Raw genomic sequence first — 16,516 nt, 5'->3', positions numbered from 1 at the left:
GAATGGAAACACTACTACTGTTTAAGATGTAGGGTAGGTTATGCATGTAAAATTAGTGTAATTGGTATTTGGGGTCGGAGATTTGTTACCCGGGTATTTGTTGGATAGAATATAAGAAATGACTGAAATGGCTGCATTAGGCATTACGGAGATTGTTACAGCGGCATGTATAAATATGAATAGCTTACCAACTAGCTCAGCTTTCCGACGTTCTAAGAACAACAGTGTTCTTAAAGGAGCTCATACGTTGTCATCATTGCTGTAGATGAAATCCTAAGAACGTATTTAAGTTAAGGCTGTGTGAAAATGCATATGTTTGTCGTAAGGTACTTCTGGACCGAAAAACACTGATAGTATTTTGCCATTTGTATAGTTTGGTGGTGCAGATTATGTAGTTGCAGAGTTGTTGAGCAAAGTTGCGTGAAGACTGCTCACAAACTCTGCTCAGTGTGGTGGAAGAGGTGTGTAGTAATGCAGTAAGTGTAGTTTAAGTGTTGGTGTGAAGGAGTGCACCGCTTGGTAGTACATGGACAAGTGGTCTAACAGCGTTGTCTTGACATAGCAATGTGCAGCAATGACTTTTCGGTGCTAAATAGTGAACTCTACGATGTGTGCAGTGAAGTGAATATGTGAAGTGTAATGTGGCGAGTGTACACAGTGGTGCAAATGACAAAAATGGTGAAAGACATCAAGTGCTAATGTTAGACCGACATATGAAGACCATGGAAACATCCAATACAAGGAAGAAGCAGTTTTTAACATGGTAAGATTCTTGAAGGTGGGCGTAATATGTCATGAGCCAAGGGAGAAACAGGGAGAAGGGGAGAGGCAGAAAAAGAAGAAAATATGAAAAGGACAAGCAAGCACGAGGAGGCTGTGAAAGAGATAAAAAAAGAAGTGAGAAAATACGAAAGTGTCCATAGAAAAGAACGGAAGATATGAAAGAAGAAGCGGAAAAATGCATGCAAGGCTACATGGCTAACATAGAAAAAGGACATGTAGCAAAGGAGAGCAGCCCAGCTGTGTCTTGAGACGACAGGCAGAAGGAGCTGGAAGCCAGACGGGACAGATGGTGCACGGGGATAGCGGCAACCCAGTGGAAGTTGTGCTTCAGCTGGATGTTCCATGCACTCGGCAAGATCGTGTTACAACTGGGCCAAAGACATTGAGCCTGGTGAGGGATGCAGGGGTAGCTGATCGGAATGGGCACAGTGCAGATGCCAGTTTCTCTGCCCCCCAACCACCTTCAGCATGGAACCTCAAGAGGAAACACCGACGACATAAGCGACACCGCTATCAGTCGGCACAGCCAGGTGTGATGGTCAGTTTTCTCAACCTCCAAAGAGCAAGGAGGGAGCAGATGTGGGGTAAACTAGTGAAGGAGATGCAGGATAGCCAGATCGCCATTTTTGCAGTAGCAGAGACCCATCTCCGAGATGATGAGACTCCACCAAGTGCACCAGGGGTGTCGTGGGAGGGCTGCATTTGGCAACAAGGAGAACAAAGAGGTGGAGGTTTGGGGTGCCTGTGGACAAAGGCGCAGCAGTGGCTCTGCATCCACCATGAGTGCTGGAAGCATATGTGGCTGACTGGAAGCCTAGCAGAGAAACCAGTCGCTCTTGCAGTGGTATATTTGTGGCCGGGCACAGAGGCCACTCAGAATGAGGTAATAGTATACACCTGCCTGGACAATGACATCGCATACCTCAAGGCAGGTTATGAACTCATAGTAGTGGGTGATTTTAATGCCCATGTTGAAGAGTTGCATGGTTGAACCAATGGCAGGCGAATGTTAGGTTTGGCTGAACAACACCAGTTGATTGTGGTCAATCAGACGGAAAAGTGTCAAGGGGCAGTCACATGGTCTGTGCAAGATAAGCAGTCATGCATGGACTACTGTTCGATGTCAGAGGGGCTATAGAGTGAGCTCACAGCCATGACCATTGATGAGGATGGCAGTGGGAATCTGGAAAGTGATCACAACCATTTTCTATGCATGTTTGGCAGAGGTACTAAGTCAATGGTAGAGCAGTGGGTGACCACTGTACGATGCCTGAGCGAGAAGATGTTGGAAGAGCTGGCTGCTCTGCTAGAATTACAGTCTGCTGCAATGGACACTCATTAATCTTTGATCACAACATTGATGGCAGTTCTGAAAATGCAGGCAACCAGGCGACAAGGTCGTCACCACTTAAAGGCATGGTGGCACGCTGAGGTCGCCACAGCAATTCGTCACAGGCGAGAAGCCAGCCATGTACATAGCTACACATGTCAAAGTGGAGACGGATGGTACAGCGCAAGTGTGGGCTAGGTATACCGCATGCAAGCAAGAGGCAGCAGTGTTCGTGAAGTCTAAGATCCGACATCTCAATGAGCATTTTATGGCAGAGATTAAGACAGCTGATAGACAGGCACCACAGAAGTTATGGAGGCAAATCAAGGCTGTGAACCAGCAGCCACTGCAGCAGTCACTCAGAGCAGTGCCTGAAGTGGATGTAGTTACAGGGAAGACGGCGCACCTCTTTTGGAGCAGTGGCTACGGGCTCTGCAAGGCCCTCCACAGCCCAATGAACCCTAAGCAGCCAATGGGTTATATAAATTGAAGCCAGCAGGATCCCGTTGGAAGATGCTCAGCAATTCATACTTGATGCTGGAGAGCAAGGCATTAAGGCGGACCTTTGGAGAGCACCAACAGCCCGGGAATAGCAACAGGCAGCATCTCGGGTGAGCGCTACAATGGCATCGGGATGGGACGGAATTCCGATGTGTCTAGTGCATGGAGTAAGATAAGACAGGAGCGCCGACTCCGCTCATCTGGAAGGGACACATTCTGAAACGCCGGCTCCTGCTTCACACCGTTTTCACCAGATGGCGCTATGGATGAGGAAAAACTGTGGAGGGGAGAGGTGGGTCTTCCGACAAACCGTAGAAGTAAAGGCGCGTGCGAATCAAGTTCGGGTCTCTCTGTCATTGCAACAGCAAAGGTGCATGGTCGTGCTTAGCGGTGTTGCTTGCCTACCCGTTTAGTCGTCTGCTCCGCGAATGCCCTGATGCCTGTAGCACGCCAAGCACTTGTGGTTCATGGAGTGACGTTAGCAGAAGGAGCAATTGACTGTTCGTATCATGTTATTTTATTACTTTATACAGGCAAAATGTAGGGAATTTGTAAGGTGGGCTACATAAAATTACACAAGGCACAGGAACAGAAAATAAATGAATTGCGGAAACCAAGGACAAAAGAAAAACTAGGAAAAGGGGAGGGGAATATAACAGCAGTCCGTGCAGTCTCAAGCACTGAGAGACGACAGCAAGAAAAGCTTTTAATGCTAAGGTGACAGGTGACGTTTATCACTCTTTTTATATGAGCATCCACCAAGTGCAAAGATGATTCGTTTGTTTGATTCGTTTGTTCTATTAAGGCAAAATGGGTCAAAAGAAAGTCCAGCCCCAAAATCAGGTCATGCGGACAACGCTCTAACACAATAAATAAGACGGCGGTTTGATGGCTGGCAAACATTACTCGCGCTGTACACACGCCGACAACCGGTGGCGCACTACCATTGGCCAAGCATACTGTGCATGGTACGGCAGGCATGAGGACCTTTCCGAGTCTTTTGCGAAGGGCGGCACTCATTAAACACATCTGCACACCGGTGTCAACGAGGGACTTGACTGGGACTCCATCCACCTCAACATCTAATATAATTCCAAAGGTAGGCAAAGTGATCAGAGGATATGCAGGCCGGGTCGTTGATGCGTCCCTTCCGGAAGCTGCATCGACTAGTTTTCCTGTGGCATTAATGCGGGGGAAGAGTGGCGGGCCTGCGGCGAACGAAGCGGACGACTTAGGGGCGATGGTGACTGGCTGGTTCGGAAGGTCATAGGGACGTTGTCAGTATTCATAGATGAAGGACGCACAGAGAAACAGGGAGCACCTTGATCTGGACGAGGACCTCCCCCTAGGGGGCGATGACCAACGACTGCGGCAATCACGAACTGTATGTCCTACATGCGAGCAATTGAAACAAAAATCGGCCTATCGTCCAGTGTCCTCCAATCGGCCGGGTTACGACGGTGAGTTGGAATCGCTGAAAACGGGGAAGCAGTGGCTGAGGGGGGGGGGGGGGGCTGGTTTTGGCTTACAGTGGCATCACGAATAGGGCAGAGAAACGGGAGGCCTAAACTTGCCATCTCTTGTCTGACGACGGCCTGTATAAGCGATACAGAACGTGTTGTCTGGGCAATGCTGACGAGGAATGGCGGGAGACATGGCTTCGAGCTTGTGATGAATTAACCGCTTCAAGTTTTCTTGTCCAGACAAAGGAGGTCCACGTGGCTGTTCTTTCCACGAAGACATCGAAGCTGTATTTGATAGCCTGTTGAACTGCTGCGTAATGCGGCCACTCTTTATCAGTTCGAAATTGCAGCTCTCCTTGATGATCACGTCCACCGGGTCATAGTTCTTGCAGATAAGCAGCTTGAATGCGTCATCTGCTATGCCTTTCAGGATGTGGCCAATCTTGTCAGTCTCATTCATGTCTTTGTCAGCTTTATGACAGGATGCGAGGACATCTTGAATATATGCCACGTAAGATTGTGTTGACGTTTGAGCACGGGTTGATAGCTCCTTCTTCGCTGCCAGCTGACAGCCAAAAAGCCTTCCAAAGTGTGGGATCCTCACCAGGGCTCTTGGGATAAAGGAACGACAACACAGAAGTGCAAACAATCAGAAGGGCATTTATTGCACCTTTCATAGACTAATGCCAGCTGGTCAAGCTCCTATCCACAAAACATGCCGATGGGCGCACGACAAATCGCGGAAGTCCAACTCACCGCAACCGGATAGCAAGCGAATATGTTCGCCTCATGCTGGACACCAACGCCTGGTCGTTCGCGCGTACGCAGTCACGCGAACGGTGGCATGTTCGAAGGAGGCCTCGTGAGACGGTCTCGCAGAAGCATGGATCGGCGCACGCGTGGAACGTCCGCACAGCTTGTTGACCCCGAACCAAAGAGGAACAGCCTTCTCCTTTCCGCACCCAAGTAACCCTGCTGTTAGGCGGTGTTAGCAGCTCAGCACTCATGCCATCTCTTGTACTAAGCTTCAACCACACCGACCGCTGCGGGCACAAGGCCACGCGGCGAAGCCGGATCACAGGAGACGGGAGCCATGCGAGAAAACAACATATCAAGGGACGCGTGAGAGCCGCGCATCCCCACATCCCCCCAACCTTAAATCGCTACATAATTCGGCTAGACATGTCACACGGTCTAACATCAACGCGTGCTTCACGAAGAAGCTAGTACTTGCAACAGTGGCCGCACCGAGGAAATGTCCACACACTATCCATAACATGCGAGTCAACATTGTCCTTGGGTACACCGCTGGCGTCCGCTGGTCACAGCAGCAGCTTTGCAGACTAGACGGCACGATTCCAGGCCAGGACTCCGGAAACGGCGATGCAGTAGTCGGTACGAGCAAGCATCGCTCGCGCCGACACGCCCTGCTGGCGAGAGCTGCCGGCTCTTTTCTCTGCCATCGAGGTTTGCAAGCTGGATACAGGCGGCCGCCGAGGTTGCTGCGCCGAACTGGCCACAGCATCACCATTGCCCGGAGTGGCTCAATCGTAGTCCGGGGCAGCAGTGCAGACGATGTGCAGGTGACAGCAAACCAGGGGTGACTCCACTCACGCTGCGTACACTCAACGCAGTCGGCAAACACTAAAGTAGTGCAAGGGAGAGGAATTCTGCATGCGCATCGCCCACGTGGTACAATGTTCAACTCGGCTAGCAAAAGATCGGGCGGCTACTCAGATGCTAAGTTCACGTGAACGAAGCTCGATTCCTTGAGTCGAACGAGTAATCTCAATTCGTGCGAGGCTAACTAGAATGAGGGAAGCAAAGTGCAACACCTCAATGCCACGGTCCACCAGGCTGTGTCCCTCCACGTGCGACAGGCAGCTTCGTAAAGCCTTGGGCCTAAAGCGTCGCTACCCTGACAACTGGCATCTAAAAAACAACACCCAAAATGGGCGCAAAACAAGCAGCCGTGAGGAGACGTCAGCTCTGTTAGGTGGTTCTACCCTGCTCAGTGCGCACAGCATCCGAGTTGATGGCGCCCAGCTGATATTAGAACATGGCGGCCGAAGTGACCCAGCAACAACACTTCTTCGTCATCACCTCTCACCTGCCATCACCTCGTCCTGTTCTGCATTGCGACAATATGTTATTCAATATATTTCATGCGAAAAACATACCACTCAATAACAATAAAAGTGTGCTCGTTAAACATACTAGTGCTAACAGTGACGCTAGCCACCCTGTACTTATCTCTGTTTCTTTGCAGCCTGGAGTGTAAGCTCTGCCTATTCTCCTGTGACCCGAACTGCTGCAAACTACACTAGAATGCAACATTTCATGCACGGTGACCTCATGGGCTTTCCTTTTATTTTGTCTACTGTGCCGGTGTCGTCCATGATTGACCACATCGACCACTGCACGACTAGCATGACAAAGGCTTCGTTTAGATGAACCCGACGAAAGCGGGTCGAATCAGTAATCGAGCTGAGCGAGCCCGACGTGACCGCGTTTGCATGAAGTCGCTTGTGACTAGTCCGGACCACGATGGCGCACAGCGTCGAGCTGACACATCAACACGTTCAAACCGGGCTTGCGGCTCCTGCTGCCATCTGCAACAGCTCTATTTCATGGGTCTTATTGCTACGATGAGGATGCACTGGCACAGTGCCTTGTCTTGGCCTTGCCCTGATGCCATTCCTGCTACCGGCGCAGAAATCGCGACGTCCCAGTGTTCCTGCGCAAGTCTTGGCGCTGGCAGGTCGGACCAGTCCCCATCTACGTGCACACTGCAAACAGGTCGGGCTGGGATGACCTACTCCATGCAGTCGGGCTGACTCAGCCCGACTCTACGCTTGTTCAGTGTGAATGACTAGCGTTTACATGAACTCCACAGGCATATTCCAGACCGACAATATGACTCGACCCGATTCCGTAGGGTTCGTGTAAACGCCCTGAACAATGCCTCCTTTAGAAGATGCCTGCCGCATGAGCCGAGAAGTTGGTTCCAGCCCCTCTCCTCCTTCCGCCTCTCCACCAGGGTCGGCTGCGAGCGCTAGTTGCGGCGGCTGCTCTAAACTTGAATCATGTTCCCCTGCTTCCGAGATTTTAGCGGTGTTTGTTGCAATCTCGGAGGCAGGAACCGCAGTCTCTCGTCAAGCCATTGGTGGAGCATGTGCCAGCCTAATAATCATCACTTCCTCCGCAACCGGAAGCAGGGTTGGCAGCGAGCGCCGTCTCTCCATGCCCACCCTGAACCACAGGAACCTCCATTCCAATAGCAAAACTAGCGAAACGGCAGGCATCTAGTAAAGGAGACATTGCCCTGAAAGATGAGAAAAACATGGCGCCAAGGTACCTAGGTCAAGAGTATTGTGCAACAGCAAACAGAACTGTTTAATTTCAATAGAAACGTTCTAAACACACGCAACATTAATTTTAACGCAGACAACAATTACATTATCAGCTTTACAACAAGTATGGGCATGAGAGTATTCCCTTCAGCCGCGGAGGGCCTATCTCCATTGTGTGACAGGGGTTTTTGAACCCGTCACATGGGCACTTGTGAACTCCGTTTAACTCCTTCGTCTTTACGTCGAAGGAGTTGTGCTCAGTGTCACACAGTCTCCCTTGCGCCAAGGAAGTTAAATGGAGATTTTGGCAAATGGAGTCCGGCAATGACCATTATGGCTGGATGGATTAATCTTGTTGCCAGATAGCAACGAGAGTAACAATTTTATTACTATGCAAAGAAAAGCATAGTAACAATATTGTTGTAACGGGAACACTTGCAAATTTTAGCATTATAATTTTTTTTTGTCTTGGTTTATACGCCACGTAATGGGAGTTCTTAAACCATTGGCTTCTCCGGCCAGTGGATCACCGGCCGCTCAGGAAATGGTTGCTTGTGACTTTATTTAGTAGATGGCAGCACAAAACGCTGCCAGGTGTTTTCGTTTTGCTTCATTTGTTTTCCACTAGATGGACCTAGTTGTCCACTGTTTAAGGTTGATTACTTATATTTTAGAAGGCAAAACGCTCGCGTCCCAGTATGTCCCAGTGTCGTGCAAACATGGCGTCGCGGAAAAAAAAAACATTCTTTAACACAAGAGGAAATTGTTGAACTTGTGTTCAACAGTGAGGCTGAGAGCGACGTCAGCGATAATGAGGATGTTCAGCTAGACGATGCAGAGTGCCAAGGTGATCACGACAGTGCCAGTGATGATGATGATGATGAAGATGATGAAGAGCACCAATGCTTCGCCATGCCCCATGGGGAAATGTCGTTCCACCATTTCGTTTGTTAATCTGCTTCGTCGCTGGAAGCAGTTGAGGTGACCAAGAACATACGACGATTACACAGCACAGAATCACAACTTGAAGCACACCGGTCGAACAACCAGACTCCAAGCACGAAAGCACAAGCACAGTGTGGTCATCAACCCTTTCAACTTCGCTGTGCTTGGAAAACGAGTCTTGTGGTAACGTGCAGCAACCTTTCTCGCTGTGATTCTATTAGATTACATATCGCACTAAAAAAAAAACTACCTTTAGTGGCGACTGTAATGTGTGCAGTTGCACGTGAAAGTAAGCGCAGCAGCACCATTTCGGTCCCATGGAGCGCCCGCCGAAAGTTCGCGCTGTGCCTTGTAGCACAGCCGCAACTCCATAGGCTCCCTTCAATGGTCAGGCGGCGCAGCAATCGGTTCAGCCATCAGTGCCACAATGTCAATTCCGCGAAACAATGAAGCGGCCACTGCTGTGGAGGCATGCTTTTGCAGCGCTCGTCTGAGATGTGTCAGTCATTCTAAATTGCAGTTTTAAGGCAATCGAAAGCATCGAGGCCCATTTTGGACCACCGACGCTTCAGAAAGGACATAAAATTTATGACTGCAACCATGTATATTGTGTCAAAGAAGTAAACAGCACAGACATCGCAGTGATGTGCTTAAAATGAATTATGAACTATGATATGATTATGAGGCACGCCATAGTGGGGGGACTCCGGAATAATCTGGAACACCTAGGGTTCTTTGTGAGCCTAAATCTATATACACAGGTGTTTTTCACATTTCGCCCCCATCAAAATTCGACCACGGTGGCTGGAATTTAATCCCGCAACCTCATTCTTAGCAGCCCAACACCATAGCCACTAAGCAACCACCGCAGGTCGCAAAGTGTTTGTCACAACAAAGCAAGCATGCTTACGACGTCGAACTTGAAGTAAGTTAACAAATCATTATTTTATGCCACTTAAGTGAGCAAACACGGCCGTGGACATTTTTCAACTGTCATTTGTAGCTTGCACCTCGCAATTGTAGAGGTTTTGGCGAAATTGCAGGTAAGTGCTTTTTTCTCCATTGACAAAGTGCCTCGAGCACACTCTAATATTGTCGTTCGGGCTTGAATGGGAGAGGGTATTATCACTGAAGCATAATACAGAGCAATCAGCTGAGACTAAACAATGTGAAGACTGAACAAATATGCGTTAGCGTGTGGGAGAAAAATGCTAATTTTCGGATACTCGACGTGTGCTGCACTGTATTCCAACTTTAGTTCTGTTGTTTTAAGCGCAAGAAAACACTGGCATGATTGAGCCCAGTTCCAGCAGTCGCATCTTGATCATGGCGCAGGAAGAAGCACAGTGCGTACAAAGCTCCAGCACGGAGCGCTTACGAAGCTAGATTTGACACGTAACAATCACTGTTTGTTTGTTTTGAAGCAAGACGAGTTAAACAACTATCTAAACTAAATTACAACAGCGGGAATCAGTTCATGCATTTTCATGAAGTTTACGCTTTATTGTGTTTTTACAGATGTCACTGCTGGCTGTTTTCTTCTTGTTTTTGTACTGTTGTCTCAGTTCGTTTAACAGAAATTCGCAAGACTGACACAAACCGCGACGATCCACTTCAGCCACCGGGTCGCTTCCCCAGGTTTTGAAGGGAAGCGGTACAATTTGATGCCGACATCCCCTTCGCAGTTAGGACCTTAACGCAGCAGTATCTGCGCTTGCTCTTTTTTTCACACTTCTCCCGCAGGAGCTGCCAAGAGGCCGTGGTGAATCTATTAGAAAATTGAAAAAGCAGGCTTTGAGGCGGGCCTGAGCGCACCACGGACAATGGTGAAATGACGGTGAGGGCCTACCCGCTGGTGCTCACTGCCGCTGCTAGGGGGCGCTACATGTACAGGCAAAGTTCACTGCAGGGTGCCCATTGCCGTAAATTTCCATAGGGGAGTTTCATGTCATCGGAGTTCACGGGTGCCCGTGTGACAGGGGTTACCGTGTGAACACTGAGTGAATCTCCCTCGAGATAAAGATGACAGAGTTAAAGGGACACTAAAGGTTAATATTAAGTCAACGTGGACTGTTTAAATACCATCCCAGGAACCTCGAAACGCTTGTTTCATGCGAAAAGACTTATTTTATGAGAAAATGCGTTCTGAAACGTACACGTACCTCTAGCGCCGTTCAATTCGCCCGCCCTCCAATCGAGGAGTGGTGACATCATGGTCTCATAGTGACGTTGCGCCGTCGGTGAGTAAAACGGCGCCCGCAGACAGTGCTACAGCTTTTCTGCGCAATACGCAAACGCGCGGCTAGAAACTGAGCCAAGAGAGAGCCGACAGCAGCGCGAAAGCGGAACTATGGTGGCTAGCGGAAGGGAAAGCGCGCAACGATAAGCTGTTTCTTTATTTTATGATGCCAACTTTGACGCTTTGACTTCAGCGATTTAAGCACTGATGAACGTGACCTGCTGCTGAGGGCTCGCGCTGCCAGCGTCGTTGCATACTACTACGACGGCAACTGTATGTTGTGGCTGTACATATTCGCACATTTGTAGCTTTTCCTTCGTGAAAACCAAATGCCGCACTAACCGCCCCGTTTTCGACCTGCAGTTGTTGTTGCGCTTCGGAGAATGCAAGCAAGACCGACGGAACAGCGCCACGGGAAAGCATTGCTTTGAAAGGCACTCCACATGACTTCAGTAAGTCGGCGTTGAACCTGTAATCCCCTGGACGAAAGCACAGCGAGCACACCATGCGATTTTCCGGTTCTTTGCTAACGCACTGTGGCAGAGGTACGGCATTTAACCACTTTGAACGGAGCGGTTCACTCGTTTGCACACAGTGATAAGTAACGTTTGATTCACCGCTGCAACTGCCCTTGGCCAAGTTCCGCGGGCGTTCGCGCATCACATGGACGTGGCATTCTCGCTGCTTGTTCCAAATGCAAGTTTCGCGAGCCAGCAGAACCAGTGCTGCACGACGCGATAACGACACAAATGAAACTCCAAAGCGCGCGCGGCGCAGAGTCGAGCGAAAACGAAACCTTTCGACCACCCATACTACTGAAGGGTAACGTCAAAATGTTATTTTTTCTTAGAATCAAAGTAGACAAGTAGCATTTTCTTCCGTTTTATAACCTAATGAGATTACCTTTCGATACGAGTAGTTGAGTACTAGTGACATAAATTATGATGAGGAGTGCCTTCGCCATCGGGCTAGTACCGGAATGTCGCTGGGGGGTCTCAAATCGTGTCATGCATTTACCTCAATTTCTCGGTTATTAAAGCTCTGTTCCCGATTACATTGACGCCTTAGACATTCTACAGCATTGCTTTATCACATTTGCTTGACTTCATAGTAATCTTTAGTGTCCCTTTAAAAGAAGTTTGCGAGGGCCTGTACAGAGGTTAGAAGTGTGAGCCTGTTTATGTTGCTTCTGCCGTTCCTCTTTTGCTGCACATTCTGGTAATTGAGCTTGAAGTAGTCCATTCAGAATACGAAATTGGAGTAGTAAAGCGTTGTTCGGAAAGAATATATTCTAGAATATTATTTCTAGAGAAAACTCAATAGTCATAAGCTCACCGCTGCATCCTGAAGGGCATCGTTGTCATCGCTGCTGGCCAAGGAGGAATCGTCGTCTTGTACAAGGCCACTTTGCTGCGATAGACGAACCCGATACATTCTCAGAACGTTCCCCACCGTGACGCACTGCAACAAAGACTGACTTCACTCACATTTTTCCTGAGCGCCTTGTAAACCTCCCACTGGTCTTCGGTGATTTCGCCGAGCAGACACTTAAACGGGTCCCCGGCACTCGCGTCTTTTGCAATGTCCGCCATTGAAGTTGGCTGGTATCGGATCGACTTGGCTGATGGTTATGATGTTTGGCATGGTGAATGCATAGAGTTTCTCATGGGTGAATGGAATGGGTAGGGTTAGAGTTACTATAGAGTTACTATACTGACTCTAGAGGACAAGCTACCCATAGCATAGAGTTTCTCACTATAACATGTAGTGAGAAACTCTACGACCCATAGGGCCCATGCATTGAAATCGGCATAGAGTTTCTCTATGGAAATCGGGAACCACGGAGGAAGGAAACTAAGGAGAAGCCCTACCCCCTCCGCGCGCTAGAAGAAAAGTGTGGCGGAAATGACGTAGTAGGTCCTCATTTTTTTGCTGCTTTTTTATTTTTTTTGTTGTGTAGCCACGTTTTTTGGGCCACAATGGCGGCGTTGTTATGGTTTTGAGCGCTCACACGTGTTGCTCTGATAGGTTTCGGGCCGTGGCAAAGGCGCAGAGTGGGCGGGTTTGCGTTAGTCACCGTGTCTTGTTGCGCTGTGTTACCTGCACCGTGCTCTGCCAAATGTTAGCGAGCGCGCGCGCTTCGCGCGCGACACCACGCGCAGCGCGGCGTGGTTTCGCGAAAGATGTAAACAAGAGAGGAGGGTGGCCCAAAAGGCGGAGCATCGCCATGAGCAACGCCAAATTCCGGCTTCACTTTTGCTTCACAAAGAGTGACGTCAGGGCCTCTCCTTAGTTTCCTTCCTCCGTGTCGGGAACCGCAAGAGCGCCGCCATGTTGCTACGCGCCGAGGTTGCCAGCTCCTGAGACGCTTGCTAGACTTGGTGACAGTAGTCAGTTTTAATCCGGCAACCATGGCAGCGTAGCAGCATGGCTAGGGTCTCTAGAAATACTTTTTCTAGGGACCCTAGCATGGCTAGGGTGGTTAGAAGGGAAGGTGCGGCGCTGCTGACCAAGGCGGCGTAAGCACACAGCCGAAATGAGTGCCTCGGCAGCCTCGCGTCGGCTGCATCTCTACCACCGAAGTGAAAGTGAGCCCGTTTCGGGTATCGCGCGCTTTCTGCGAGCGTCAAAGAATGAATCTCTATCATGAAAACAATGTTATGTCAGCCCACATCATTACTCCTGTGAAATTTTACGGGCCCAGTTCGCACTGTATCAAGATTCAAACGCGTTTTGTCTGTGCGCATTTTGTGAGCTGGCTTTGGGTGTTAGGGGCTAGTGGGGGGCTTCGAAATAATTTCGACCACTTCGGGTTCTTTAACGCGCACTGACATCATACGGCACACGGGCGCCTTGCATATCGCCTCCCTGAAAATGCGACCGTCGTCCTCGAGATCAGCAGTCAATCACCCTATGCGTACCGTAAGACCTGTAAACTGCAGACATTACCTGATAAAGTCTGGACGTATTTACAAACCACTTTTTGTCTGCTCTTGCAGACCTGTAGCATGTCATTTTGACGCTCATATAAGCAATTTACTATGATTGCAGACAGTGAAGCAACAGATCTGGTCATGAAATCTTTATTTACAAGTGAGGAAAAAAATTTACAACACACAAGGTTTCAGTGTTTTCCGTTTCTTCTCACTGCTCTGCTGATTGACACCTTTAAGCAAAAAGTGAATCCTTGTGAGGCAATAAAAACGTATAACTGAGGCTGTCAGGGTAGCAGAATGGTCTAATGCAACCAATCTTTGACATTTAACCAATTGACTGCAAAATCTCGGCCACAGCTTTAAATTGGCATGATAGCGTGTTACACTGAATTAAAAATTATGGGGTTCTACGTGCAAAAGCCACTTTCTGATTATGATGCACGCCATAGTGGAGGGCTCCGGAAATTTTGACCACCTGGGGTTCTTTAACGTACACCTAGATCTAAGTACACGGGTGTTGCCACTGAGCAACCATGGCGGGTGTCACACTGAATAAACGAGTGAGCTTGTTTTCAAGGGAATTGTCCAGCTTATAGAACGATTCTGAGGGATATAAAAGGCCCTCAAGGTCCCGCTCTTTGGATGCCTCTGGTGGAAGCTCTCTGGGTGCTCTGGGTACAGCCACTGTACTCTGGGGATATTGCCTTTATGGTGCTTCGCAGTCTTCACAATGTGTGGGCAAAACACGCCTTCTTGATCGCCACATAACCTGCAATGCAATAAACTAGCCGTGCGTCGCTGCGGCGCTCAACATAACTTTGGTGGTCCACAGCATCTCGCCCTCGAATGACGAAATGTCGGGAGGAACACTCCAAAACAGGCGACGAGACCTACTGACAGCAGAGGGCGCAGGCCAGCGCAGAAGTACCACGCCGTAATACGGTAATACCACGCCGCGAGAAGCAGCGCCACGTTCCCCCTGGTGGCATCGGTGCGCAAGGGGGTCACGCGCGCCCATAGGAAAGTGCCACCGGTATTCACACCTCCCATATGCCTCCCCTTCTAGCCACCCTAGCATGGCGTCTCGCTTGTGTCGCGATGTGTACATGCAGCAGTGTGTTTGGGCTTTATAAGTTGGTTCTTTATTCTATCTTGCGGGATGGTGTGGGCGTGGTCCATGTTGGCCGTACAGGTGGCAGTTATGCAACCGAGGGATGATCCTGTTGAAGTTTCCGGCGGCATGCGGTTTTCAGCGGTCACGCTTTGGTCACGCCTCTTTTCAGCTGTCTTGCCTCTTACCTGCATTTGCCTCCACGGCCTCTTGGCTTGCAAAGTCTGTATGAGGGAGCTGCTGTGGCTAGGTGCAGGCATTGTCTAAGCAAAAAAAAAAGGCCATTCAAATGGGGAATTATGGAAATAAATGCAGTTGTTATGTCTGCTTCTTGCACTCTTCTTGCCTAAAAGTTTTCAAACATAGTGTCCAGTACACATCAGCACTTTAACTGCTTCTGCTTTTTACCTGCAGGTGTTGCTGCGAGATCCTTAGTATGGCTGCGTGCAGCATTGTAACACGTGGTGGAGGCATTTGAAATGGTAGCCAAAAATATAAAGAATCCTCCTTTTCTGCATGTATGCTTTCAATTTCTAAATGCAGTGGTAACTATCACTATTAGTGCAAGGCCCCCCACATCTATGCGGCAAGTGCCATAGCTCGAAACTGAATTTTTCCTTTAGTGTTTCACAAGGCGTCTGATAAGTTGATGAAGAAACAGCAGCACTGCTCACAGTGAACACCACAAAACGACTATTCAGGGTGGAATGCCTCCCATTCTGAATTTCCGCTGCACCAGCTATCTTCCAGTGCCTGAGGGAGACAAAGATACCTGGAATTCCAGGGGTGAGTGTTCACCTTGACGACATCAACGGGAATAGTGCCAACAGGAACGGGAATAGTGCAACGGGAATAGTTCAAATGAGCACGCACAGCGTCTGAATCAGGTTCTGTCGAGACTAACTGAGAAAGGCTTACGCCTCAAGAAAGAAAAGCGCAGGTTCGGAATTACGTCAGTTTTTAGTTTCTGGGACATCGAATTGATGGCAGTGGTGTTTGCAAGACCGAGAAAAAGGTTGAGGCTGTACTTCAAGCACCCAAACCATCTGACAAGACATCCCTAAGGGCTTTTCTAGGCCTTATTTCATTTGACGATCGCATTTTGGAGAACAGAGCAATGGTCGTGGTGGAATTGTATAGGCTCCTAGAGAAAAAGAAAAACACGCCCTGGAAGTGGAAGAGCAAGCATCAAGCCAATTTCAAGGCACTTAAGAAGATGATTCATGCATCTACAGTGCTCGCTCACTACGACTGGACGAAGCCCCTTCTTTTGTCTGTGGACGCATCGCCGTACGGCGTTGATGCCATCCTCGCTCGGGAGGACGCTATTTGTCGAGAGGCGCCCATTGCATTCAGTTCATGAACACTGGGAAGTGCCGAAAAGAGCTACTTCCAGCTCAACAAAGAAAGTGTAGCAGTAATCTACAGCATCAGTAATTTTCATAAGTACATAGCTGGCCGGCGTGTGACCATAACAGATTGCCAGGCATTGATTGGAATCGTGAGTGAAACAAAGCAAGTACCTCGGGTCTTTAAATCAAGGATTACGTGATGGTGCCTTAAACTAGCAACGTACAATTACAAGTTGCTGTACAGGCCTGGCCTACTGCACCAAAATGCGGACACTCTAAGCTGACTTCCACCACCGGCACAAGTTGAACCTTATCCCCCAAGAGACGTGCTCATGTTGGCTACCATGCTCAGCTTCAAGCTTTCACCGTGTCAACTAGCACGAATGACTTGAGAGGACTCAGTTCTGTCACAAATGCTGGAGGCTGTTTCAAATGGTGAAGTTCATAAACTGCCAAAAGAACAGTTTTCATCGTGCTGGAAACTGGAGACTGAGCTTTCAGCG

General features: G+C 49.0%; 1 protein-coding gene across 3 annotated transcripts in view; it reads right to left on the bottom strand.

Moving 5' to 3' along the window:
- Positions 1-12,934, bottom strand: part of LOC126536973 (general transcription factor 3C polypeptide 3-like) — a 312,777-nt gene extending 299,843 nt beyond the window's left edge. Inside the window, exons 1-2 of one of the 3 annotated variants that reach the window (XM_055073144.2) lie at positions 12,102-12,934; positions 11,950-12,024 (exon numbers count right to left, since the gene is read on the bottom strand). In XM_055073144.2, the coding sequence (XP_054929119.1) occupies positions 11,950-12,024; positions 12,102-12,206 (180 nt within the window). In that variant the 5' untranslated portion in view covers positions 12,207-12,934. The remainder of the gene's footprint in view (positions 1-11,949; positions 12,025-12,101) is intronic. The other 2 variants (XM_055073142.2, XM_050184056.2) reach the window with 2 other exon arrangements.
- Between the last annotated feature and the right edge of the window lie 3,582 nt (positions 12,935-16,516).

The sequence above is a fragment of the Dermacentor andersoni genome, chromosome 3 (genome assembly GCF_023375885.2).
Source record: "Dermacentor andersoni chromosome 3, qqDerAnde1_hic_scaffold, whole genome shotgun sequence".
Taxonomy (NCBI): Eukaryota; Metazoa; Arthropoda; class Arachnida; order Ixodida; family Ixodidae; genus Dermacentor; species Dermacentor andersoni.
Note: the sequence above shows the minus strand (reverse complement) of the source record. Positions and strands in the feature narration are given on the sequence as shown.